Source organism: Pleurodeles waltl, chromosome 5 (genome assembly GCF_031143425.1).
Source record: "Pleurodeles waltl isolate 20211129_DDA chromosome 5, aPleWal1.hap1.20221129, whole genome shotgun sequence".
In the NCBI taxonomy this organism is placed as follows: domain Eukaryota; kingdom Metazoa; phylum Chordata; class Amphibia; order Caudata; family Salamandridae; genus Pleurodeles; species Pleurodeles waltl.
In genome coordinates, this window is record NC_090444.1 from 1,662,410,240 (window position 1) to 1,662,437,525 (window position 27,286).

Genomic DNA, 27,286 nt, shown 5'->3' on the forward strand with positions numbered 1-27,286 from the left:
ATGGCCACCAATGTTAACAAAATGTACTAATCCATGATTTAATATGAAATGTTGAATATAGGTTAGACTAATGCAGTAATATGTCATATTAAAAGTTATGAATTAAGCTGTAGTTTTATTAATTGTAGGCCTTAACTTAGCGAGTGTCTTGGCCTACTTGCCAGGCCTCACGTAAAAGCTGTATTTCTTAGCGTTTAATAAAATAGCTAACCAAGAAAGTTAAACTGTGAATTCCTATAGTATTGTGTAAATGTGCTCATAAAGGAAGCTTTTTGTGTGAACCGACTGCTAGGAGATGATGTTCCTGCTAAGGCAACATTATATGTGTAATGTGTGTGAGACTGACTTTCCCAGGACAACAACAATGAAGATACTGACTAGAGTAGAAGCTGCAACAATACTGTTCCCTGGCAAGCCGGATGATGAGGAAATTGCAAGACAAACCAATCAACGACATGTGAACGGAGTAATATTAGAATTCATAGATTTGGGATTTTAGTTTTATTGGACAGAGTGTGAACATAAGATTAACTGACCAATGGTGATTTGGGGGGTACTTTAGGTAACTTTGACTTAACAACACTGCACAGTGAGAAGACAGCATTACTGCCCATTTTTCTTGACTGAGAGGTTACTACTTTCTTATTGCATCTTGACAAAGAGATGTGCTTAATGTTAATGCTAAAGACTTTGCCTTTCCTAAATTCTGATGCTGATTCTTGATGCCTTGCTGATTGACTGATGTCATGAGGATGAAGAGTGATTCTGCTTTGCTGATCCACCCTGAGCATAGGTATATTTATTTAAATTATGATTATTATGCATATTTGGTTTTTCTTTCTAGGTACCAACTGCGCTGTTTTGATAGAGCCATAGTTAGATGTGTTTTCAAATTTGTGTTACTAAATTGTTTTGCATGAAGCCCAACATGCTGATGCTAATCTGATGTTAGTTAAGGCTCCTCACTAATAAATTATGATAAAAGGGACTAATGCTTGCTGAATTTCTCTGCTAAACTTCATGTACATCATAACATTGACGCAGCTGACTTTGCTATTGATTTGCACCATAACTTTAGAATGTGCTGTAGTTCAAGCTTTGATTAGACTATGTTTCTTCTGCCGCTTTGGACAAGGTAGCAGACTGATGGTTAGTCTCCTTAAGAGCTTACCATAGACGTCCGGTATAGAATAATAGACGAACAGAGATGGTAAGAGAGACTAATGGTTTGTCTCCTTAAGAGCTTACCATAGACGTCCGGTATAGAATAATAGACTAACAGAGACGGTAAGAGAGACTAATGGTTTGTCTCCTTAAGCGCTTACCATACACATCCAGTACGGAGTGACAGGTGTTGACAGAGTTAACAGCAGGATTGAAGGTCCCAGAGGTGGTAGCAGAAATCATTATTATTGAGATTTGGATTTTGATTTTCAATGATAACAACAGGAGAGAAAATGATATTCCCTTAAGTCCAGAAATGACTTTCCCAGATCCTGGATCCTACTAATGGGTATTTGAGGATGTTCTCGGTGTTCTAGTGATAGTGCGAGTGGTTTTAGGGATTTGTGTACTCCAAATGAAGTTGTAGTAGGAGTGTGCGTACTCCGCAGTGTGAGAGTAGGGAAGTCGTCAAACTTCATATGTGTGTGGCGCTTTGTGCTCACAAATTGGCCACGTGGTTGTTGATGTACGGACCCTGCGTGGTCTAAGATTCCCGAGTATGTTGAAAAGTGTATGAGACACTTAGTTTTATGTTGTAATCTGTTTGGTTTAGTAGATTGATCGGGCGTGGTCAACGAGTCGGTGTGTGAGTAAAGGGAGTGAAAGAAAATTGCGACTGAGATTTGGCGAGTCCTATGTGCACCAGGACAGACTCATTGATCTGTTGAGAGTAAAATTTGCAGGTCGAATTTTGCTTGCGAATCTGGGAAACCGAGAAAGAAGGAGTAGCTGTAAGTGTGGGAAGAGCCATCAGTGAAAAATCTGTAAGGCTTCTGAAGCAATTGTGTTACCTTTCAGAGTATTGGTCCAGGTAAGTCAGGGCCTGGGCACCTGCTTAATGACTGATCCCCACTGCAACTACCATTAAGTAGGTCCTGGGGGGAGGAGCATGGGGCAGTGGGTGGGGCTTAGTGGGAGAGGCAGCATGGGGGAAGTAGTGGAGGAGGGAGAGGTTGTAAGTGATGGGTGGCAGGATGTGGAAAGGGGAACATAGCACAAGAAGCAAAAGGGTGGAAAAGAAAAGGCACCAAGAGAGGGACAAAAGGGTGAAAGAGCATGCAAAAGAGGCTCAAAAGGATGAAAAAAATGAGACAGCGAGAGATAAAGAGAGAGAGAGATAAAGAGAGGGAGAGACAAGAAGTTCACAAGGATGAGCAAAAAGTGAGCAAAGTGAGCAAAAAGAGGCACAAAAGGGTGGAGAGAGCGAGAGAGAATGAGAGCCAAGAAGCTCAAAAGGGCAAAAAAGCAAGCACAAAGAGGCACAGAAGGGCGCAAAAAGAGAGACAGTGATAAGAGAGAGAGTGAAGAGTGCATGACGAGGCTGGAGCTGCCAGGCATAGGAGCCAGGTTTTCAAGGGCCTTGACAGGTTGGAGGAGTGGTCAAGGGAAATAGAAGATGTATTATCATTCAGGACTGATGCAAGCACATGCAAATAAGTAATCTAAAAGAAAATCTACTTCAGAATACACTTTTAGCATAGCATCCCCTAAGAATTTCTTTCTATGGCCTTGAATCCTCGGCATCACTCTGGATCCGCACATGGAGTTTTATTTTATAAACTCATTATACTTCTGCATCCCCCAGTTATCTTACTTTGTATGTGATACTCTGATTCATTGAGTATCAAGGACAGACTAAATAGTTTTTGCAGCCACCATCTTTAAAAGCTAGTGGAAACAATGCAATTTAACGCAAGCTTTTATTGAACTATTAAATCAATGTTAACACAGACATGAGCAATGGCACAGTTTCTTTAGGCTGTATATTTGTCAGACAAGTCGGCAATGAAATTTCTTATCAAAGGCTCCACGATGAAGAGAGTGAAATTAAATTAATGCACATAGAGTAAGCATGCTCATGAAAACTATCTAGATCAACGGGAGAATTACCACTCTGTACCAACCCACTGAGAAACATGCTGTTCTGTGGATTGTGTTTTCTGAATTATCACAGATCATGTTTGGACAGAAGGGTAGTGGGAGAAAGGTTCATTACATGGGATAGCCCAAGCCATAAAGATCAGGTGGACAACGGAGAGTGCATATTCTCAATGATTACACTCCGATTTAAATTGTCTTGGTGAAGTCTGACCCTACCATGCTGTGGGCCTTAAGTACTATGCAAGACTCATTGAAAGATATTAAGTGATCAAATTAATTCATGAGACAGTTACATAGGGTGTTGTGTGGGATCTCAGAGATAGTCTGTTGAGTCCCTGGCTCTTTCCCACATTACTTGATAAATGTGTCCATAAAATTCAGGTGAACCACAAGTTGCACTTACTCTCATCATATTGATGTCTCATTATCTGGCATCTACCATTGTCAAAACAGATAGCAAGACAAGGACAATCTGGTTCAATGTAACCCTCTGCACCAGCATACCAATGCATTCCAGCAATGCTGAGTACTCCAGTCACATTCACCAGACAGCTCATTGTCATCGCCCCCTAAACACAAAAAAAGACAAATAGTTAAAAAATATTACAGCAAATCAGAATCTCAATAACAATATATGCATTTCAACAACTAGAAATTATAAAAAATAATGGTTTAAAAATAAAATGTCATACATAAAGATTTACAAATCAAATTTGCAGAGCAGAAACAGAACAATGTTCCCAGATATGTTTACAGCTATGTACCAGGCTATGATTTAACATTGTTCTTGCTCTACGTCCTTAAGCTGCCCAGACCATCTGTTCTAGGGCTAATCTCCATCTAATTGTGCCAGACTAAAAATATATGGCATCTGATCTCTACTTATTCATAGCTCAACTGTATGAAATATGATACTCTTTCCATAAAGGGTTGAGAAAGACTATTAAAATGTAAGCAAAGTTCATAGATATACATTTTCTTTTTATATGGCAGCATCTTCTCAGAAATAAAAACTGTCTATACCAAGTGAAAGGATGAAAGTCTATGACTGTGCCAACCCTGCGATGTTCCTTTGGTCTTGAATAATCTGCAGTGTTTTGCTTTTGGCACCAATGGGGCCCCGATCCTAAAGAGCCAACCAACTGAATAATGGTATTCCTCATCTGAGCATTGAGCTGGGAGACCCTGGGAGAGCATCCCTTTTGGTCCCCGTTGTGTCTAGTGTCTCCAATGGGAGTTGCCTACTGACTCCCCAGTGAAAGCTGAAATTCAGAGAGCCCTGGGACAGACGGAGGATCTTTTTCCCTATTTTGTTGGCTGAATGTAACGCTTGCAAACATGAAGCACAATCATCATTTGCACAACCTTTCTTGACCATGAGAATGACCAACTGCCAGTAAAGATAAAATGCTTCATGAGCATTACTGCTGCACTCATCTTTAGGTGTATCCTTCACTGGTAACAAACATTCATGAGTAAGAATTGAGTTTGCATGATGGAGGATGCGTTCACCGCTGAGATGTACCCCACCCCCAGCGTCTTCTCCCAGTCAGCTGTGGCATGAAGGATTACTGAAAGGGCATTATTTCAGAGCTCCCAGAGGGAAAATAGCTCAACCTGGTGGGTTGACGTCAACTGTTCAGCTTTGGAAATAAAACCTAGAACTGGTCAGCACCTAAATGTACATCTCTTGAATCTGGACTTGTGTATACTCTAGGCCTGGGTGAAAATTCACATTATGCCAGCATATTTGGCTCAATTTCAGGAATTTGGCCTTGCACTTGTTATGCGAAATTCCCAAAGTTATGCCATTTCGGCACATAATGTAAATATGTTCCATTCACAGTAAATATTTAGTGAACAACGTGTCATTTACTGTAGAAATTGCACAAGAACAACAGAACACATACCGCTGTTGTTTGTGGCGCTTTGTTGAAATACATCCTCATACGACAAATTGATGCAAAAATAGAGCTCAAAATGACGGATTTGCACTTCGCTTCAGTAAGGTTCATTTTGCCTAAATGTCGTGTAACTATGTGAGACCAAATTACTCAAATTTCGCACACCCCTAGAATATACTGTCCTGTGGTTCATCATTACTGTAGAATCAGTGTGCTGCCACGTTCTTACTGGCTAAACTGCCTATGAAGGCCATGCTTGCTTATGCTCCCCTGGCGTGCCCCTCTGTTTACCTTACCTTGTGTGGAAGACCTAAGCCAGCCCATAGAAAGCCCAAAAACTAAGAAGTGCTTGATAGCTGCTCTACCCATGACCATGAGAACGATTGCAGAAGAAACAACCTCAATGACAACTAATGTTCATGAAGATCTGCTACAGGTCCCAAGCACCTCACCAGAGACAAGGGGAAATGTCTCAGAAATTGATTGGTACAGCGCGCAGGTGAAATAAGTGGTAACTATAACGTAACAGTACACCTATCACTGGAATTTCTTTTTATTATATTCATTTGTTGTTCTATTGATCTCCCAAGTGTATCAATCATCACTCACTTGGTTAGTCAGCTATTTAGTAGATTCAGACACCACACAGTTTTAGAGCCCTGTGTGCTCTTGGTTTGCGCCTTAGAGTGCTACTCGACACTCAGAGGTAAGCATACCTCCCTCAGTATGTAAACCTTTACAACTAAACGTCAACACTGTTCCTTTCGCAGTGTCCATTGACACTGTAGTTACCACTGCACTTTCTTTACTCTGTGCTGTTTGGATAATCATGGCCCTTAACCTATAATGAAGGTTTGCGAAGTAACTCATGTTAGCAGGACGATTGCACTCTCCATGTAGCTGAGGTGGGTTTCTATGGTTCTGTGTCCTTCTGGTGAGCATTACCCATTTGCAAAGCTTGTGTTACAAAAGAACTAGTTCAGTATTAGTAACCCTCACTCTACGTGTGTTTAGAGTTTTAAGGACAATATGCAGAGTGTTTAGATACAGGTGTAGGTTGCATTACAGTGTAGTGTTTTTCCTATCTGAGTTACCACACTATTCGTTTCTAAACAAGATTCTGCCTGAGGCCACAAAAGTACTGTGTTCCCTTCAATCTGGAAGCTGTTTCTGTACTTATGGTCACTGGCATGCTACAAGAGGGAGCAGCAGGAACAGGGAATAATGCAGCACGGGCTGTGCTTCTAGGAGTCACAGCCACATGGACAGTACGTACTGCTGAACGAGGCTAGCACTGTACACGCAACGCACTGCGGCACAGGCCCTGTAACATGTGGCACAGCAGAAGTGTGTGTGTGGGGGGGGGGCACCACAGGTAATGCTTCGAAAACCAGTCTTGCTACTTCTGTTCTAGCTGTGGTTTTTGTTAGGGAAGAATGGTAAAAACCTCTACACAAGAGTGAAAATGATTGGCATCAGCAATCTTGTTTGTGATTAATACTTAAATATCTGTGTCTGAAGTCAATAATTACAACTAAATTTGGCATAAAGATAGGTTTTAAAAATATACTTACAATAGAATTCCCTTGGTTGTCATAAATGTGTATTTCTCCATTTGCCATCCCAAAAAGCAAGACTTTACTGTCTGGAGACCAGGCTACATGACAAAGTTGAATGCCTTTAAGCTCTTTTCCCCAAATTCGATTGCCTGGCGAAACAAATTAACATCATCAAATGAATTAGTAAAGGAGCTGGTGATGGATTATTAAAATAAAAACTATTCAATGTAAGTGCACTGCTTAAGCATTTAACCAAACCTGAAAAGTATTATTCACATGGTGACGTACAAGGATACAAAGCCACAATATGGCTCGGGTGACACAAATACTGGCTTCTGTATTTGGAAATTACCATAAGCAGTACTATACAACCCATTACAGAAGAAAAACGTACAGCCTGATAGGATACACTCTGAATTAAACTTTACTAACAGACGACGTCTGAGTTAAAAACCATCACCCTTAGACCTTTATCTTAAGTGGGCAGATATAACTGCAATGGTGTTCAAAGTCCTGAAATTGCTGATACAGCAGAATTGGGAAATCTGGATGCAGGATAACCACTGCATTCGGAGTCAAACCTTGAGTGTGACCTCAGAAATGTGGAGAAGATGAGAGAATATGAGTTACTGCACCAAATCTGCACTTTTATTCCCCGTTTTTGAACAAGTTTTCAATCAGAAATTTCACTGGTCGTTGCCTGTGAAAAGGTCTGTTGGAAAACCCCAGGAAGGCGGTATTTCCACTGGATTTGTGATTCCGGATTTGGCCAGTAATCCTGTTACTATCGGAGTTCAGAATTCTACAGCACTCAGAATGAGGGCCATGTGAGAGAAAACAGACTACCTTTATTTACAAAGCTCCTCCTTCAAAGTGCAAAGCTTGCTCCCATAGGAGTAGTCCTCCATTTGGACAAATGTGTTTATGGGATTCACAAAGGATGCCAGCAGTACTCAAGCAAATCGTTGACAGTTATTTGTAAACTGTATGCATGCAGATTTCCCATGTAAAAATAATCTGCATAAAGCACATAAAATGACTTACATACCTCCAGTGCTCCAGAGTTGGCATCTTATATATATCTGCATGCTTGAATCATTCCCCACCATCAGGCTGGGAATCACAGAGAACTTTAAATAGCAGTAAACAGTGTAGTATGGACAAAGGCATCAACAACAGTGTTTTGTAGCACATCAACCTCATTTGAAACAATCTGAACTTTAGCCAATGAGATGGAATTGCTGAGCTCTCCTACTCCCAACTAGAGGTCATCAGAAGTCAGATTTCTTAGCACAACTGTGAAAAGAACTTATGATAGAGGTGATCCTCTGACGCGGGAGGAAGAAGGGTTGCATGTGACTATATGAAAGATATCAACGATGGAGAACTGGAGTTGCATGTAAGAAACGAATATCTTCTGGAGCAAAGGATCTTTCATATGTTCACATGCTTAAATTAGAATAGAAAGTAGCACATAGCATTTGAATGAAGCGAGAAGCAGATTTGCCTTATTGAAAAAGGTTCTGTAGAACTGCGTGTCCCACCTCATTCACATCAGGGCAGTAATGCTGGTGAAGGTATGCCTGCTCTCCCACTAGGCTGCATGGCAAGTGCCCTGCAAAGACGTTCCAGCATGTAGTATCACAGTTGTGGCCATGTTTCTGGTGGAATGTCCTTCTGGTGAAAGTCCCTGTGTACTGCAGCAAATTCTTAGCTTTATTATGGCAAAATATGAGACAGGCGGACAGTCAGCATGTAAGGTCTTGCTTTGATAGTGAGCAGCCTCTTCCTGAATGGCTGAACGTGACAAATAAATGATCTTACGATGATGCATCTGCAGGCATAAATTGAGCGCCCATCCTGATTTACGCTGAAATAGCAAAGCCTTTGCAGGATTATGTAAGAATAGACACCCTTGAACACTTGCAGTGATCTAGTAAAGCCAAATATCTAGAAATTAAGCAGACATTAGCCTCTGCCCCTCAATTAGGACTCCCTGGTTATGTATATATTGTTATAAATATAAAGGATTAGCATTAAGAGTTTGGTACAAAATAATGGGAATAGGAAAAAGCCCATAGCTTATTACTCTTCAATTCTGGATCCAATCACAGTTGGGCTCCTACCGTGTTTAAGGTCTGTATTGGCAGTCTTGAACCTTGGTGAAACTTCAGAAAATATTGTGCTAAGTTCAATGCAGCTTTTTCTAAAACTGCTGATGTATGTTATAAGAACGGACTTACTTCCACTACCAATGCTAATGGTTTGTCTCAATTACAAGAGGAAGCTTCCAAAAGCGAAAACAGCACAGGAACAAATATGCAAAATAAACCCTGATGGGGTGTGGAAAGACAGCACTAGGTGTATTGTCATTCTGAAATTTCTACTACTCAACCTCATCACATTGCATCATGGATCACCACATGTTGGTAGGGACATCTCCATACATGCTGGAGAAACCCGAAGGTATGCACCTTTCTTTTTCTCAATAGCCCAGGACTATTGCCAGCCCTATGCCAAATGTCTGTTACAAAATGTCAAAAAGAGATTAGGGCCACCCCAACTAATCGCCTAACCTTTTTTGCGGCCCCTTCATCCATATCAACATGCCCAAATATGCAGGTTATTCCTTTATCCTAGTTACTGTGTGTATGTTCTCAGGATGGGTAGAAGCCTACCTGGTGCCCGTGCCTATACAATTAAAGTAGCTGAGCAGTTACTCAGAGATTTTAATCCCTTAAATTTGAGTACCGGCAAGCTAGCAAGCGACACAGTTCGTACCAGCAGTAGAACAGGCAGTTTGTAAGGCTTAGGAATAGGCCAGCATTTCCATTGTGCATATCACCCGGAGTCAGTAGTAAAAGTGGAAAGGAGCAATGATAACCTTAAGAATAAGATAGCTACGATATGCTCAGAGACCCAGTTTAAATGGCCTGATGACCAGACAGTAGTATTATGCATCCTTCAGAGTGATTCCCTCTCAAAAGACCAAACTGAACCCATATCAAATAGTCAAGGCCCAACGTATGAAACGCCTCTCAAAACCCCTCCAGTCTCAACTGCTAAGTTGGACATCCAGTTGAATAATGATGCATTTTCACAGTATTACAGAAAGCTTTTACAATGTCTCTATAGTTTATGTTCTCAGGTTTAAGCAACCTTACGTGGGTGTCCAAAACAGGCCTGCTGGGCCCACCAGCCCAGTGGCTGGAAATACACCAGCGGAAGACCACACTGTGGTCTTGCTGGCATGGACACTATCAGATCCTACTCATCATCAACACAGCTGTCAAATGCCATGATCTGACAAAATGGGGCCACTAATCTCACTGAAAATGAGCTGCTTGTCCCAATTATGCTGGTGTTCCTGCTAATGGTTCTAGACTTGTGTTGGCAAAATTGTTTGCGTCACCTTTTCTGCCTGCTCCACTACAACCATGCGACCCTGCCCCTACAACGTCTCATCATTACCACCTCCGTACAAGGTAAGCAGTCCCCTCCCGGATACGTGGGTCTGGCCTGCTCTCGTTGTCACTTTACTAAGCTTCTGGTTGTTGGTGGGATACAACCCTGCTGCAGAATAGAGCTACGCCAAGACAGAACCATAGTGAACCTTCTTCTTGCTCGGAGCCTAATAGGGTGTTAAAGTTCAAAAGGTATAGAAAATTAAATCTTCCTCCTGTTGGATTTGCATACACATGCCTGTTGATGTGGGGCACAGCATTCCTTTGATCGAAGTACCCCTTAGTTATAATGAGACCTGCCTTCATTTTGTCTTTTATGCCACAGGCTGCTAACATGTGTCAACATCTCACCCCAGGCCCTGAAAAGTTTAAAAATCCTATGAACTGTAACATGTCAGATATGATTCCTCTCATTAGTCACCTTGTAATGGCTCAGCAAGGATTTATTTGTGAGCACCTCTGTCTTACATAGTAATTGTGATTTAACCCATGAGAACATACCTTTTGAACTACCCCCTTGTGAGTAAGGTCTTCTTCATTGGCTGTTGTTTTATATAAGCGTTACCAGCAAGGACGTCATGTCTATTCTATTTGTGGCAACCTTTGGCTGCCCTTATATTGGACTGACACTTGTTATCCAGGATACATTGTTCCCTCATGAGATGCCCTGGTGATCATCTTTTAGAATGAACTAGGGGTAGGCAGGAAACTTCAATTACTACTAAATTATTTTCTGCCTCAATTGCAATGTACAGAATGACTGAGAATGAAATAAGAAGAAATGCATAGACATCAGAAAATATTGCTTATTTTACTGCTACAGCTTTAAAAATAATTGAAAGACAAACTAGACGTCCATGCTAAACTGCTAATTCAAAGGAGAATGGCTTTAGATTATCTCTTAGCAGCTAAAGGAGGCATTTATGTTGTTGTAGGTGCTGAATGTTGCACCCATCTTTCAAAGACTTCCCTTACAACACATGAGGAGATAGATAACATTAAGAGAGAGTCAGGAAAGCACATGAGATACAGATTTGTCCTGATCTTAGTCTCAACAGCATCTGGACGTGGCTGGGAGAATCTTTAGACCATGAGGATCGAAAATATTTGAATTAATGATTGCAATTGTTTTAACTGCGGTCGTGTTGTACAAATCAAAATTAATAATGCATCATCCTCAGCTTTTTCAAACATAAGTGCACTGCCTATTCATTAAAGCTTGCTGTTTTTGAGAAGAGAGAGGAAAATGACAATAAAAAGATAATAAAGGAAGAGATGAGTCTTTTTTTCTATTGAATAGTTACAGAGAAAATTTTCCTCCCACAACTTCAATGTTTTTGTTTTTATATATCTGCAAACCAGCGTGTATCAGTATATTTTATACTCAAATGTGGCTGTTGTTTCTTGACCTTAATTATGTTAAGTTTCATGACTGTAGTAGGCCAGAGGCTATTTGGTTCAGAGTAATACATTTGCAAATTTGTGTGGGGTTGGCAATTGGAAGCCGGATTTCAGTAGAATTAGGAGCTCAGTATTGTATTCATGAATGACAGCTACTCAAGGATGTCACTTGCTTCTTCCAGGAAAAGGAGAAGATCCTTCCACCTGCTCATTAGAGGGTTTAAGATAAATAACACATTTCTTCCAGGTGACAAGGTTTCACAGACTTGCGTAGAGAGAAAAAATATACTCTGTACAAAATGTCATGCATTTTAGCATTGGGCTCCAATGGAGCCTTGTCCAGGGACAGGTGTGGGGAGTTGAAATATCAATTATTTTTATTTATTGGCTGAGCTGCTTCCTGTTTTTGCATCATGCGTGTTAGACTGGAGGGCTTCCTGACCTGCTGGGTGTTGTTTTTCACAACTCCTTGTTTTGAGATGCAATACATTGAGGCTGTATTGTCAGTCCTGATCAACAAAGCTAATTTTGCTAACCTTGGAGGGAATGAATGAAGGCCCAAACCAGATGGCCCAAATCTCCAGAATGGATATGTGGAGTCGCTATGCCATAGTCCATAGGTCTTGCATGTGGGACCCCCAACCATCCGCTGACACATCAGCTGTCATGATTGTGGAAGGTAGGAACAAAACATAAGCTATGAGGTTTGAAGGGAACCTCCGCCACAGCAGGCTTGTTTGCGCCTTGTGGAGACTTACACAGTATTGTTCCATGACACTTGCTTCCACTGGTAGTCTAGCTCCTGCTGAACAGGCCTTATCTGAAGCCTGCAGAAGGGAACAGACCAATGGAAGACAACATAAGACCTAAGTGGGATTTTCATATCCTGACAGGCAATGTGTGCTTGGATCAAAATGGCATTGCCATGGCCTGAAGTTCTGTCCCAGTTTCCTCAAAGGGGTAAGCTTTTCCCATCTAGTGTCTAAAATTGTTCCTGGGAACTGCAATCTTGGTGTAGAATTGATTTAAGAATTGATGGTATTCCGAGTCAGTCAGTCACATATGCTGATGCAGGTGGCTTTAGGGGCACAGGTGTCTTCCTTTGTCAAAGCTTTGATGAGCCTATCAACCAGTAAAGATATACTTGGTGACCCAGTCTTTAAAGGTTGCCAGCCACTGACACCAGGCACTTTGTGAAAATCTGGGCTGCAGATTTTAGCCTGAATGAAAATGCCATGAAAAGTAGCTGTGCCCTGCAATACAGAATTTCAGGTACAGTCTGTGTTTTGGATGCCTGTTTTGGATGTCTTTGGAAATGAAAATATGCATCCTGAAGACCCAAGGAGGTGTGGTGCTCCCTTTCCTGGAGCATCATAAGGAAGAGGTAGAAAAGGTTGTTCCCCTGACGAGAATCAGCTCAAAGGGCAGGAAGAAACCATCTGCCCCGTGGTTTTCAAAGGAGCTCACGGAGCTCCAAAGGTAGTGCAGGATGGAGGAACGGAAATAGAAAATGGCCATTGAGCCGGTAGAGAAAAATCAAACTTAGGGAGATTATCTTGAAATATAAAAGGGCAATTAAAGAAGCTAAAGCAGGATATTTCGCCCAGATGATCAGGTCAGCCATTAATGTCCCGAAAGAACATTTTTAATACAGTACTCTCCCTTATGTCTCCGTTGATGCACCAGGAGAATGAGAACTCACAAGCCTTTTGTAATAATGTACCTGAGTTCTTTAAAGAGAACATTTTGAAGATCCACAGAAAGTTCCCAGGTTTCACTGATGGTGCCGGTGATTCTGGGATCCAGTCACAGCCTGGCAAAGTTAGAGCAGCCTAAGAACAACTTACCCCCAGTTGTCTAGCCAGATTCTCCAAGCTAACTGCGCTTAAGATCAAGACCCTGCTACTGGGTACTACCTCGGGTTTCCCGGGCAATCTGTGTTCGCCTAGGGTCCTGCAGCTAGCTCTGGACCTCATGGCTGAGGCCATGGAGATCCTTTTGTGGGTCCTGGAGTCTAGGGTGTAACCACAGGCCTAGAACGAGGCAGTTTTTATCCCTCTAAAAACCAAACCTGATGAGGACTCTAGCAATCTGAAAAATCTACATCTGATCTCTTTGTGCCCGCTCCTGCAAAGATCTTGGAAAAGCATGTAAACCAGGAATTAGCCAATTTTCTCCTTGATCAAGAATTCCTGGACCCTTTGCAGAATGGGTTCAGGAAGAATCATTGCACCGAATCTTCACTTATTGCCATTGCGGATCTCATTTGCAGGCAAGTGGATCAGGGAGTTGTGGTTATCCTCATTTTGCTAGACCTGTCAGCAGCCTTTGACACCATTTCTCCATCTTTGATGATGCAGAGGCTGCAACAGGCTGAACTGAAGGATGTGGCCCTGAAGGTGCTTGAATCCTTTGTGTGTGATAGGTCGATTTCGGTGAGTTGTGGTGATTTCAGAGGAGCCCCCTTTCAGTCTCCCTGTGGGGTGCCGTAAGGGTCGTCCCACAGCCCAACTTTATTTAACTTGAATGTTGCCCACCACCTACTCCCACCCCCCTGCGAAACTGGCAATATCTTCACTTTCCAGGTGTCCTCCTAGGCAGATGATACTCAGATCATCGTCTCCACCTCTGAGGACTGGGAAGAGGCAACTGACAGGTTTGGGGCCTATATGCAGGAAGTCAGCAGGTGGATGAGGGAGAACTCGCTTAAAATGAATCAGGAGAAAACAGGGTTTGTGGTGTTTAAAATGGACCACTCAATTTGGACCGGATGTTGGTGGCCATTAGCGGCAGCCAAAACCCTGGGTGTGATGTTTGACAACTCTCTGACCTTCGACACCTATTTTACTATAACAGTTAGTTCTAGTTTTTGGATGATTAGAATATTGTAGAAAATACTGCCTCTCCTTGCAAAAAATGCTTAGGGTACCTGTGGTCTTAGCTCTTATTACATCTTGACTGGACTACTGCAATGCCCTGCATTTAAATATCAACAGCTGTCGTTAAAAAAGCATAAAATCATTCAAAATGCAGTTGCACGCAAAGTCCTGGAATTACTCAAACACTCCCCGATTACAGATGGTCTGAGACACCATCATTGGCTGCCCATGAAGAAATGAGTGTCTTTTAAAACACTCTGCCTGATGCATAATACTCTTTATTCTCAGGGATTGAGCTATTTTAAGACAGCTAGTACATGCCTAGGAGACCTCTGAGATCAGAGGGATGCTACAACGTAGTAGTAGCACGCTGCAAGAAAGCCTGGTGGTAAAAACAGGCTTTTACAGTAGCAGCTGCTAGGCTGTGGAACTCCCTTCCTGAACATATCTGTAGCCTTAGCTCACACCTACTGATCTGTAAGAAACTCAAAATGTGGCTTTTTGCATATTAGTTTTTTGTTGGGGGCTGTTGGGCAGTGGGTTTGCTTGTACTGGACTGCCAATTTTTGCCCAGTTTCTTCTCAGGATTCCAGCACTTTAATGCCTTCTGGTTTAATGCTCTTCAGAAATGCCACAAATACAAATACTTCTCTGCAGATTACCAAATAGAAGGATTGTTTCTTCAAGAACTTGCTTAACGTCCACAGGTACAATATTGGTCTCCACTAGTCCAATTCATTCATGACAAAAAAGAATCTGAAGTACAATCTTTGATTTCTTGGAGTCCGTGGGAACTTCTCTATGGTTCCTTTTAGGAGAATAATCTCTTGCTGTAGCTTCTCTAAATGCAGATAGTGTTCTATTTTGTGGTTTCTGTATAGACTCCAGAGTACAACCATACTGCACTATCAGCAGAAACCAATGATCTGTAGTTATTACTTCCTAAGCAGGTGTAAAAGCACAGATTCTTTCCACAACTTGAATAACTGAGGCTGGAAGAGGTGGCAGCTGTTGAAAGTCAAGATCCCCAGTTATCGTGGGAGTGTGGCTGGAATAATCCCCTTTTTCCAGTGTTTTGCCACAGTCTGGGCCCTGATCTCTGTGTGAAAAGTAGTCTTTACCTTATCCAGATGGTCTTGGAGGCTAGTTGGTCTTCCTTGGCCGCCATATTAGGACTACACTCCTTTGAAGGTTTGGGATCTCCTTGAGCCATAAAAGGAAGAGGAAATAGGAGGTCTATAATGTAATGATCCTAATGAATGTGCCATTTTCGTGTCCATTTTGATATTTTGCAGGGCATTCGTCCACATGTTTCACAAATAAAGCTTGACCATCAAAAAGCATGCCTAAAATATTTGCCTGTACCTCTAGGCAGAAGGAAGTTAACTGAAGCAATCCCTCCTTGCGTAGTAATGCTGCTCTTAGAAACTGATGTAAGCTAGCACTGGAAATATATATTTCTAAGTCAATATTAGTGGACGATGAAATAGCACCTTCTTTAACAATGACTTTAGCTTCTTCTTTTCTGTCATCTGGGATGAGTTGGACTAAGGCCAAAATGTTGTGTCACATCTGGTGATCATACTGTCCCAGAATCGCCAGGACATTCACTGCCTTGATGACCACTGCAGACCATTGGACTGTCAAAGTTGTCAATGTGTCTGCTATCTCTGTCTAGAGAGGCTGATGCCGGAGTGACCAGGTTCTTCTACCTTTGTTGTAACTATGAGAAGGTCAAACTTTTTTGCTATTCTTTCCAGTAAGGTGTGAAAATGGGGGATGTCACTGGATGGTGATTTAAGCTGTATTGGTTATTTATCACCGTCTTTAGGAAGAATATATTCCTCCTTCTGTTCATTATGTGCATGATTATCATCCTGTCTTTCCCCTGGTCTAGTCTAAGTCAGAAGTGCCCTGTTCTCCCATGTCCTTAGTTGTAGGCGAGACAAGTGGCAGTAGAGGGGAAGGTCTGTCTAGTGGAGGAGGTGGCAGTCGTGGTGTTGGCACCTGAGGAGGAAGGGGCAGTATCTGCAGAGGGTGCTGTGAAAGTAACCTCTGAAATATGTCCAGCATCAGTTGGCATGTGTTCATGAATGACACAGGTACCTGCATCATAAGTGTACTCCCTCCAGGAACGTCAAAAGCAAGGTTGGTCATAGCTGCTAGAGCGGTCTGATGATGATGTTTGTAGTTTTAATAACTGAGTTTCTGGGTGGCAGAGGCATGTACCCTGTTCAAGCAGGAACCACAATCCTAGTCAGGGTAAGTCAGATACACACCCTAATTAACGTGTGCTTACCCTCTGATAGCTTGGCACAGAGCAGGCACGCTCAACTTAAAAGACAATATGTAAAGTGTTTATGCAATACGTCAAACAGTAAAACTGTGAAAACACAACACAAAATATCCACACCACGTTAGAAAAATAGAACTTGATTTAATTTTTAAAAAAAAGAATCCAGTAAGTTGAAGTTGAGATATGCATTTTTGAAGAATGTCTGCAAATATAATGCTTAAAACCATAAAGGGCCAACTGGGGCTATCTGGTAACGCTAGATCAGGTGACATCTGAAAAGTAAGATGGAGCGCGATGGGGAGCAGGTTGGCTACAGGAACCAACCTTTCGGAGGGATGTGTCGACATTGAAGACCCATGTGAGGAGCAGAGGACGTGATGCGTCAGCACTGAACCCTTTGGATGTAGGCGATGTGTTGGTTCCAATCCGTGCAGTTGGAGATGCGTTGTCAACGAGCTGCGCAGCAGTCAATGGAACGCCCTGGAACAGCTTTGCGATGAAGGCAGTGAGTCTTCGTCGAGCAGTGCAGCCAGCAATGCAATGTCTTTGTCCTCGGCGGCGGCATCAATGCATGGTGGCAAGGGGAGATGTGTTGGTTCTGACCGGTGCAACTACTGAAATGCATGGATATTACAGTGGGAGTACTTTACACCCTTTCAAGGGCCCAGGGCTGGATTGGCACCACTTGACAGAACAAGACATACAGATGGCAGAGTCCAGGTGCTGTAGATAATGGGCTTTTGTGAACCTGAGACTTCAGCAGAACAGTGGGCAAGCCAGCAATGCCTTGGAGTCACTCTGGTTCTGGGTTCAAATGCTGTGGATCTAGTCCTTCTCTCCCAGGCAAGGAGGGCTGCAGGCAGCAAGCCAGCATAGCAAGAAAGCAGTTCTTCCAGAGCAGCAGTCCAGCAGAGTAGCAGTCCTTCTTCCTGGCAGAATGTCCTCAGACCCAGAAGTGTATTGACTTGGTGAAGTCAGAAGTCCAGTTCTTAAATGCAGTGGTGCCTTTGAACTGGGGGGGGAGGGGACTTCAACTAGAGGCCTTTGAAATGCACAGAGTCCCCTCCCTTCCTTTCCTGGCTCCAGACTCACTACAGGGGGTCATGCAGCCCTTTGTGTGGGATCAGGATACAGCCCATTCAGGTGTCAGCTCCTCCCTCCCATGCAGGGATGGGCCATCAGGATGTTGATGGTCCATCAGTCACACCTAATCTCCCTTTGTGTGTGTGGCTCTCTGGAGGGAAGAGCCCAACTGTCACTCACCCAGAAGCGTATTAAGAGACAGGCACAAGGCACTAGATGATTTATGGTAAGAAAATGACAAATTTCTAAAAGGAGCATTTTCAGAATAACAATTTATAATACAACTTCACCATCATTTGTGATTACAGAGCTACCAAACTTGGGGTTCCATCCTTTCCCAATTGGAAACTACACTTATAAAATGTAAGAAGACAACCCCAATGTCAACCTATGGGAGAGATAGGCCTTACAGTAGTGAAAAAACTAATTTATGAGTTGTTCACTACCTGGGCATGTAAAACTTGAAAGTACATGACCAACATTTTTTAAATACACTGCTCCCTGCCCTTGAGGCTATCCGGGGCCTACTTTAGGTTTGGGCCTTTCAAGAGGGTTAACTTGCCAGGTTGACATGGCAGTTTAAAACTGCACACACAGGCACTGCAATTGCAGGCCTGATGCATGTTTAAAGGTGCTATTGAAGAGGGGAGGGGGCATAATCAGTGCTGCAGGCCCACTAATAGCATTTACTTTACAGGCCCTGGGCACATGTAGTGCACTTTATTAGTGACTTACAAGTAAATTAAATATGCCAACTTGGACAAACCAATGGTACCATATTTTAAGTAGAGAGCACATCCACTTTTGCACTGGATAGCAGTGGTAAAGTGCCCAGAGTCCTAAATCCAACAAAAAGGAATTCAGCAAAAAGTGGTGGGAAAATTCAAAAAAGTCTGGAGAGGACCATAAAGAAAGGGCCAGGTCCAACAATAGTGCCTGGTACAACAGTACTCCTGCTGATATTCCTTCTCATAGGGCTATTCTTCAAAATCATGCACATAATGTACATCTAATTGAGCAAGCCAATAGACGGTGTGTGACACTTGATCATGGTTACTGGCATCAGCATACATTTATGAATCCAGTATCTTTACCATGTGGTGTGTAGAAATCTTAGGCAGACATTGCGGGAAAGTTAAAAGCTGCAACGTAAGTCCTGACAAGATGGTTGCTGCTATCGACGGTGGGCCCATTGTCACTGTCAAAGAGGTGGGAATAGTCATGGAGGTCACTGAAGTTGACGGTGGATGCATCTTTGCCATCGACTGGGTGGTCTACAGTGCAGAGGGTTGACAACGGTTTCTTGTCACGACGGTGAGGTACCCATCAATGGGACCTTTCTCACTGGCGATGGAGCCGAGGCTGTTGATGACTTGATCAAAAAGTCTGATCGGATATCAGAATAGCTGGATTTTCATGCATATGTTTGCAGAAGGATAATCCTTGCCCTTTTTCACCACCTTTTTTGAGGAAGGCTCTGCCTGATGCTCAGAGATGGTGGCTGAACTAAATTTCAGCTAAGGAAGCTCCACGTTTCCTTTTTTGCAAACCCTTCTTGAAAGTGCTTGGTGGGGCACTTTTCATGGAATCATTCCCAGAAGAAGGGACATCTCCTTTGAAAGGGGAATTCTCTTCCTTTCCAGTAAATACAGAGCCAATCTCCTTTTTCAGACTTTAAGAGTCTTTGAGGGTAAGGTTTTATCTATAAGTTCATTTAAAGTGGTTGAGTAATCACACTGTTAGGGACAACAAATGGAAAATAACTTCTACTGTGTGTCTGGTGCTTGCTTGATATGATATCTGTACTTTTAGAGAATGAGGTATAATATTGCTCCAATTCCAGATCTCTAGAGTATAAATCTGGAACAATCAACAGGAGACACAAGCATAGCTTATTTTGTTGGAGGCCCTACTGGAAATAAGTAAAGTTTTCATTCAAGCCCTAATGTAAGTTAATTGACAGGGTAGCTAAGCTTAGGAAGACATATTTAAATTGAAACAGAATGATGCTTAGGCCTTTCAGCAGCACCCTCTCCAATGCATGGATATCCTGTGAATTTACATCAGTACATCTTGCTGTGTGATGACAAGAGGACAATGGTGGGCCACAGTAATTGTGCAGCAATAAACATATGCTCTACATTGTACACAACAGATACCTGGAACACTATACTGTTTTGAGTATACATTACCATCAACTGAGCCAACAATCACAGCACCATCTTCATATACGATACAGATCTTTTGTCCATCGGCATTCCAGCTCATACTTCGCACAACAGATTTATTTCTGTTGTTGATCATTTCCTCGTACCAAGAGCCTGCAGAGAATTACTTTAGTATTATTTCATTTTCATATTATTATTATAAACAGTTCTAGGTTTTTCAAATTTTTTTTTCCCTTGCATTATTATTAAATGCTTGGCATATTAGATTTCACAAAAGAAAACTATATGAGCCATTACAATAAGATGTCAACAGACATAAGTAACAGTAAATGAAGGTAGTAATTTTGCTACAAAGGAGACATATTCATACAATGAATTAAAGTTTCTAGATGTCTCAAGCTAGTAAGAAAGGTTAATTGTAATTCTATTCTGCACCATAAATATGTGAATAGGCTGTCTATTTGCAGGATCCCAGACACTTAACATACACTACGGAGAAAGATGTAATACAGTTCCCTTTTGTCATCGAGAGCTTTAGGTGACATCATGAACCACAAGAACCAAGGCACAATGGTTTATAAATGTCACCAGAATCATGAGATTCTGGTGACATTTATAAAAGTCCATATTTTTTCCTATTACATGTTTATTTTGGGTCAGTTACCTTAAAAATGTTTATTGAAAACAGTCAGTGAAAACTAGGACTACAGTGTTTGGTTGTCTGTAGAAAACAGAAGAAACATTTAGGGCCTCATTACCAGGCTGGCGGTCAGGACCGTTGCTGCTCTAGCGGTCCGACTGCCACATTAAGACCCTGGCGGTCAGACCAGAGTTATGCTGTCCCTGCCGGGATTACTGATCCCGACGGGTTGGCAGCAGGTGGAGATCGCAATCAGCCAGGCAGGCGTTGCATGCAGTGCTGCCCTGCTGATTATGACCTTGCCCTCCACCAACCTTTCATGGCAGTACCACCACCATGAAAAGGCTGGCGGAGAAGAGGTGTAAAGGTGCAGGGGGGCCTATGGGCCAAACTTATAAGCAAAAGAAAAGATTTACTTTTCAATGGGGAGCAAAGCCTCGCTATAACTACACACTGCCTAGCACCAGTGCATAATCTTGTATATATCTATATCTCCATCACATTGTTGCCACTGTGTAGTTACGTTTCACAACAATGTTCTATTGAAAAGGTACTTCTAACTCTGGTCCCCATGGACCAATCTGCACAAAAATAGGCAATCACTTATCCCATGCAGCTATGATCCAGGACACCAATTTTTGTGCAGTTCCGTGCAGCAGGAAAAAAAATTAAAAGGGAGGGGGGTAAAAAAAAGTTGTGTTTTTTCCATTTAAAATCCCATAGGACATGCTGTTTGCACTGCCAGACCCTGTTTGAAGGGCCAAAGAGCAGAGAGGTGCTACTGAGTCCCAACAGTACTGGTTTAGGTTGTTTGCCACTGGAACTCTAGGGTCAATCCTGTAGCATCTTCCCCAGCCCGGGAGCATGCAAATGAATATGCCACACACGGAACTCTGTAACAGATGTCTTTATCCCTCAACTTACTTTTGCGCTCTGCACGCATTGTGTCATACCTTTCATAACCACACCTTAACACCTCCCATCAGATTACGTAATTCCTGTCTAAAGTCCACCCAGGACCGCAACTGTCCTAGCTCGCATGATATCAAAGGCTCTACAAAACCTACCTCTTTAAACTAGGCCAAGTACAACCATTTCCTTACTTGGCTCTCAGAGTAATGACAGGAGAGAGATTACAGGTTTCTCAGGGAGGTAATGTGCAGAACAGGAGCTAAGAACAATCAGCCACAACACACAAAAATGTAATGTCCAGCCCAGTGCTTATCTTTTATCAAAAAAGAAAACGCATGAGTACTACAAAATCTGATAGTCATGACAAACAAGTTTGTAAAGTTTTGAGTTCTAAGGATGAAGCACACAAACGTCCTCCTTCTCTGTAACTGTTCTCCTTGCCACAATGGTCGAGATCTAGTTAATGTCATCACCAAATATCTATGGATTGAGGCAGGATTAGGATTAGGCTCCGGTGCAGATGGCTCAAACGTTCTCAATGCATAATTCAATTCAATATTGTTCCTTTTGCAATAGTCTCAAGAGGGCACCACAGACTCATCCATGCACCTTCATTTCTGGCAGCACTCACATTGACAGAGGAAACAGGTCTGGTCAGACTTTAGATTCATAAAATAGTAGGCAGCCACCACGAGGACATGGATAGCATTGCACTGCCCACTATGAAGATACGTGTGGTGTGCCTATGCTGGCCTTATATTGTCAAGGACCATTACAATGTAATGGGGCCACCCAGTGAATTCCAGGGCTCGGGTAGCATATGATTAGTGCAAAGAAAGGCCTTGTCGGTATCTCACACAATTATTTTGTAAGGCACCCGCATACCTTTAAGAGACCCAACACATAACCCAAAAATAGATTTAAAAAGAAAAAGATTTTTCAAAAGGGAAACCGGGAAAAATAAAATTCCAGGACAGTAATTACTGCACAAAGCATGTTTACATATCCAACATACAGGAAACAATCTATGTACGTGTAAAATAAGGGTTGCTCCAGCAAGTGCAAAAATGTGACATATGTGTTCATGCAGAGTGCCATGTGAAGGATTAAGGTGACTGAACAAAACCAGATTAAAAAAAATATAGAATTGGAAACTCAGTGCAAACTGCCTGTCGGTTGTCTTGTCAATTTAACTCTTATCCAAATCACACAGGGTAACTAGGAGAATTTGTTATAAGTCCCCTGGAGGAGAATTAGCCTTTGTCCAGACAACTAAAGAGCGTTGACGTTTCGACACTATAAACTACTCAGTTGAGTAAAGCCATTAGGGAGGTTCTTCATCCAGACATGAAGGGAGGAAGAGCAACCTTAGGACGCAAGATAATAGTGTCTTTCAAAGAGAAAATTACAGAAGTATAGTACGGCAGCCTGCTCGTCCTATCAATGTCTCATTAGCAGTCAGTTCCGGTTGCATAGATAATGCAGAACGAAAGCACTACGAAACCTTGGGCTGGGCAACTGAGCGCTCAGATGTTTTTGCAGCGAGTGGCAGCTGTAGCCCATTCCAGTTGAAAGGTAATGGAAGGGTGCCCCGGTTCACTACCGGTTGAAAACGTTGCCCTCTCCCCTTGCTCCAAAAATGAACTACCATATCTGTTGAATACTCCTGTATCACCAGTATCAAGAATCAAACAATTTTCTATTCTAAACACACCCAATATTATATACTAAAATACCCTGTTATAGGGGCCACTGGAATTATGCGGCATGGAAGCACCAAATTATGCATAAGGGTTGACAAAAGTATGAGGCAAGACAGGGCATAGTATTACCACATTATTTTGTGATTATTTAGTACCAGTTTAACAACTAAATAGACAAATAAGCAACTTAATGATGACCAGTCAACCTTTGCGAAGAGTCTTCCACTGTACGCAAAAACATGTTGCCAGGATTTTAGTAACTTTTGTAAAATTTGAGCTTGAAACTTTTTTTTTTATAAAATCTGCAGCAGATGATAGGTTATGTGGCAAATGTTGCAAATCCATAATGATGTGAAAAAAGCAGAATACATAGATTCACACATGTTCAGTAGGCCTGCCTGTAATATACACAAACATACAGACATTCATTCTGATTTTTTTCAGCTTTATATCTACGTATACACCACTACTTAAACCCACAACTACCTCCTCACATGCGAACCAGCGACCACAAATATACATACTAAAACATCTTACCTTAGTACTAAAATACTATCATCACCCTTCATATAACATACCATAAACTGCTACAGCAAACAAATTATTAAATCTACACATACACTCACTGTTGCAACCTCAAAGAAAGTGATTTATACATAAAATTACATCAGCCGTACCTTTACACAAAAAGAGAAGTAGCATCATACATAACCACACCAGTGATGCACCACATGTTAATTAATTATTACAACTGCCCACACAACACTGAGGCCCATATTATGATTTCGGCGGTCAAAACAGTTAACCGCCGAAGTCACGCCGGCCAGGAGACCGCCATAAATTGGACAGATAGCTGCCAGCAGCCATACTGGCGGTCTAGTGAAGGTTGCTCTGTTGGCAGCGCCACGTCATCACAACACAGCCCGCTGTATTACAAATTTGTAATCGGCGTGGCGGTGTTGTGGTGGCAGGGTGGTGCCGGATGGAGCAGGCTCCATGGACCCCATTCCCTCCCAGACGACCACTGCAAGCAGGTAATGTGATCGTCCGACAAGCGGTGGGGGGAGCGTGGGGGAGGGTGTTGAGTGTTGTGTGCGTGAATGGGGGTGTGAGTGTGTGTAAATGGAGGGGCGGGTGTTTGTGTGCATGTATCTGTGTGAATGTGTGTCAGCAGGGGTGTTGGGGTGTCATGGACGCGTGTATGTGTGAGTGTGGTGTGTGCATGCATAGATGGGGGGTGGGGGTATTGACAGGGTTTGGGGCAGGGGAGGATGGTGTCCACGGCTATTGGGAGGTGGGAGGGGGGCCATGGCTGTTTCGTGAGAGTGGGGCGTTGCATACTTGCGACAGGAATGTTAATTCCTGTCACCAGTATCCTTTCCGCCAGGGATTTCCTGGCGGGGTTGCCGACAGGAAATCTCTGGCGGAAAGGAGACTCATAATACCGTCGGCAGTATAAGGTGGACCGACGGGCCCTGGCGGTACAGACGGGGAACTGGCTGCTTTCCAGTCCATTCACCACCGTGATCATAATTTGGCGGTCCTGCTCCGCCAAACTCATAATGACCACCTACATCTGTACACACATTATGTACTCGCATTAACACCAGTATACACATACACACACAAACTAGTTCTATCTGTGCCACAAAATCGAACCTCTTAAATTATTACCTGGGTCACATTAAAAAACAGCATATATGTACATAAATACACAGAATACCAGCTACTCTGTATACAACCATTACATCCTAAAACACCCTGCAAATACCTACCATTACTATATGGCAAAATTCTACAACCATTATCCAGAAGCACAATATACATTGACGTCAACATTTGTGAAACTGAAAGAAGTGGAAGTCTTTAGGATCTAACTGCTTTCAGTGCAATTAGTGATCAGGGGCTTAAGTTATTCCTCCACCCCCAGGCCCTTCCCCCCACCCCCAAGCACTGATCGAAACGGAAAAGGTACAGCTGGAGATGGGAGACTCTCCACACCATTGCTGTATAGCGGGGTTTCTGATCCCTTAAAAGGAAGATGAGAGGTGAATCCTCGAAGTTGTCCCTAAAGGGAGTACCTAGATTGTTGGGTGCCTGGGAGTGGGTGCTGTAGCCCGGTGCCACGATGGGAAAGCCCCACATCCTATTCAGTTTCTCACAATTTTTTCTTTGCTTTTCTTGTGGGCTTTCTGCCCCTTGTCCCTCTGGCATGGGAAGATCGAGGATAAACACCCCCATTCAGCCCACCCATTCGCCATAAGAAAATTACCAAAAAAAGTAAGGAGTGGGGGCGGAGGGATGGTCCTATCCTAGCATCAGGTGATCTCTGATTTCCCAGGCTCAGACACATTATCTGCCTCACGTGGTGTGAACAGGGATTATTTAACCACTCTGACTCAATACATCTTCGCCAAGTGGGGTGGAGGGGTAGAATCCCATCTGACTACCATGGACAAAAGTGAAAAAAGCAAAGTAATTTGGGTCACCATACTCGGGCATCAAACTAAGTTGTTCCCTCTGTCTTCGCTGCCTACATGTCAAAATGACATCCCAGATGAAAACATTGACAACTATTTTCTCACTTCAAGTATTTTGTGATTTTCAATGATTAACTTCTTTGGGAAAAGAATGAGCAATTGACACAAACAGCTCTTTGATTAATTCAGAATTTCTGCAGACAAAAATCTCTTGAAATAAGCAAGGAAATGGAATGCACTATGAATAGGTAAAATCTACAACAAACCATGGATTGATTTATTTTGAAAATACACATAGAATTAATTAAATATGCCAATGTGACTTTTCTTTTGTTAAATTAATGAGCTCCTTGAAGAAATCAGAAACAACAAAGATAAACTACTTTGTGGTGCTCGTTTAGACATACTTCCAAATCCAGAACAAAAAAACAAATATTCCAAATAATTGACATTGCAACAAATTCTATATGCTTCACAATAACACACAAGCAGATGCATCTATATATGAACATATAGAGGAAATTAAAGTGAATAGGTGTATTATTGTTAACTATAGTGGAAACATAAAGGCCAAACTTACCAACATAAATGTGTGGAACATACAGACTTAGAACAGTTTTTTTCTGTTTGAAACAAATTATTACATTCTTTCCAAAACGTAACATAAAATGAGAGTCAGTATGTAAGCTGCACAGGTTTACTTTACAAGAAAACTCAAGCTTACATTATATTGAACGTACCATGATACACAGCAGGAGGCACAAAAAATGAAAACTTGTGCAAAAAATCTAGGTTAAGTTGTTGTAGTTAGGAATTACAAATGTTGCTGGTCAGCAGACTACCTGTGGACATTATACTGACAAATTCGCCATAAGAAAATTACCAAAAAAAGTAAGGAGTGGGGGCAGAGGGATGGTCCTATCCTAGCATCAGGTGATCTCTGATTTCCCAGGCTCAGACACATTATCTGCCTCACGTGGTGTGAACAGGGATTATTTAACCACTCTGACTCAATACATCTTCCCCAAGTGGGGTGGAGGGGTGGAATCCCATCTGACTACCATGGACAAAAGTGAAAAAAGCAAAGTAATTTGGGTCACCATACTCGGGCATCAAATTAAGTTGTTCCCTCTGTCTTCGCTGCCTACATGTCAAAATGACATCCCAAAAATCCCAATTTCCTCTCACTTGCCATGGGGAATGGTTGCTGTACTTGGGCTCTGGGTCGGCCAGCACCCAGGGAACGCTACCAACCCTGGGCATTTTTGGAGACCTAGAGATTCAATGTTTTGGTTGGCCTGTGTGGATACAAACATGATTTTGCACCCAGAATGCCTTTTGAATGTCAAGCACATGTCTAAGACACCCACTTTCTACTCTCTTTCCACGGGTATCTTTGCAACATTTCGACCTGGGGTCCGCCAGCGCCCAGTAAACCCTAAAAAAACACTGAGCATCTCTGAAAACTACAAACACAGAGAAATCCAAGGCTGTGTGGCTCGTATGGATTCCAGCACAATTTCTTAACCAGAATGTACTACAACACCATATATAAAAAACACCCAGTTTCCTTTCTATTTAATCAGGGAATGACTGCAACATTCTAGCCCAGGGTCGACGGCCTCTTGGTGAACATAACCAACATTTGACATTGCTGAAACCTAGAGGCCAAGGGGAATCCAGGGAGGTTTA

The 27,286-nt window shown here is 42.4% G+C and overlaps 1 protein-coding gene across 1 annotated transcript in view; it reads right to left on the reverse strand.

The window, feature by feature from the left end:
* The window catches only part of WDR35 (WD repeat domain 35), a 267,899-nt gene that overhangs the window by 198,396 nt on the left and 42,217 nt on the right, over positions 1–27,286 (reverse strand). Inside the window, exons 5-7 of the mRNA XM_069235987.1 lie at positions 19,884–20,012; positions 6,584–6,717; positions 3,509–3,674 (exon numbers count right to left, since the gene is read on the reverse strand). Of these exons, the coding sequence (XP_069092088.1) occupies positions 3,509–3,674; positions 6,584–6,717; positions 19,884–20,012 (429 nt within the window). The remainder of the gene's footprint in view (positions 1–3,508; positions 3,675–6,583; positions 6,718–19,883; positions 20,013–27,286) is intronic.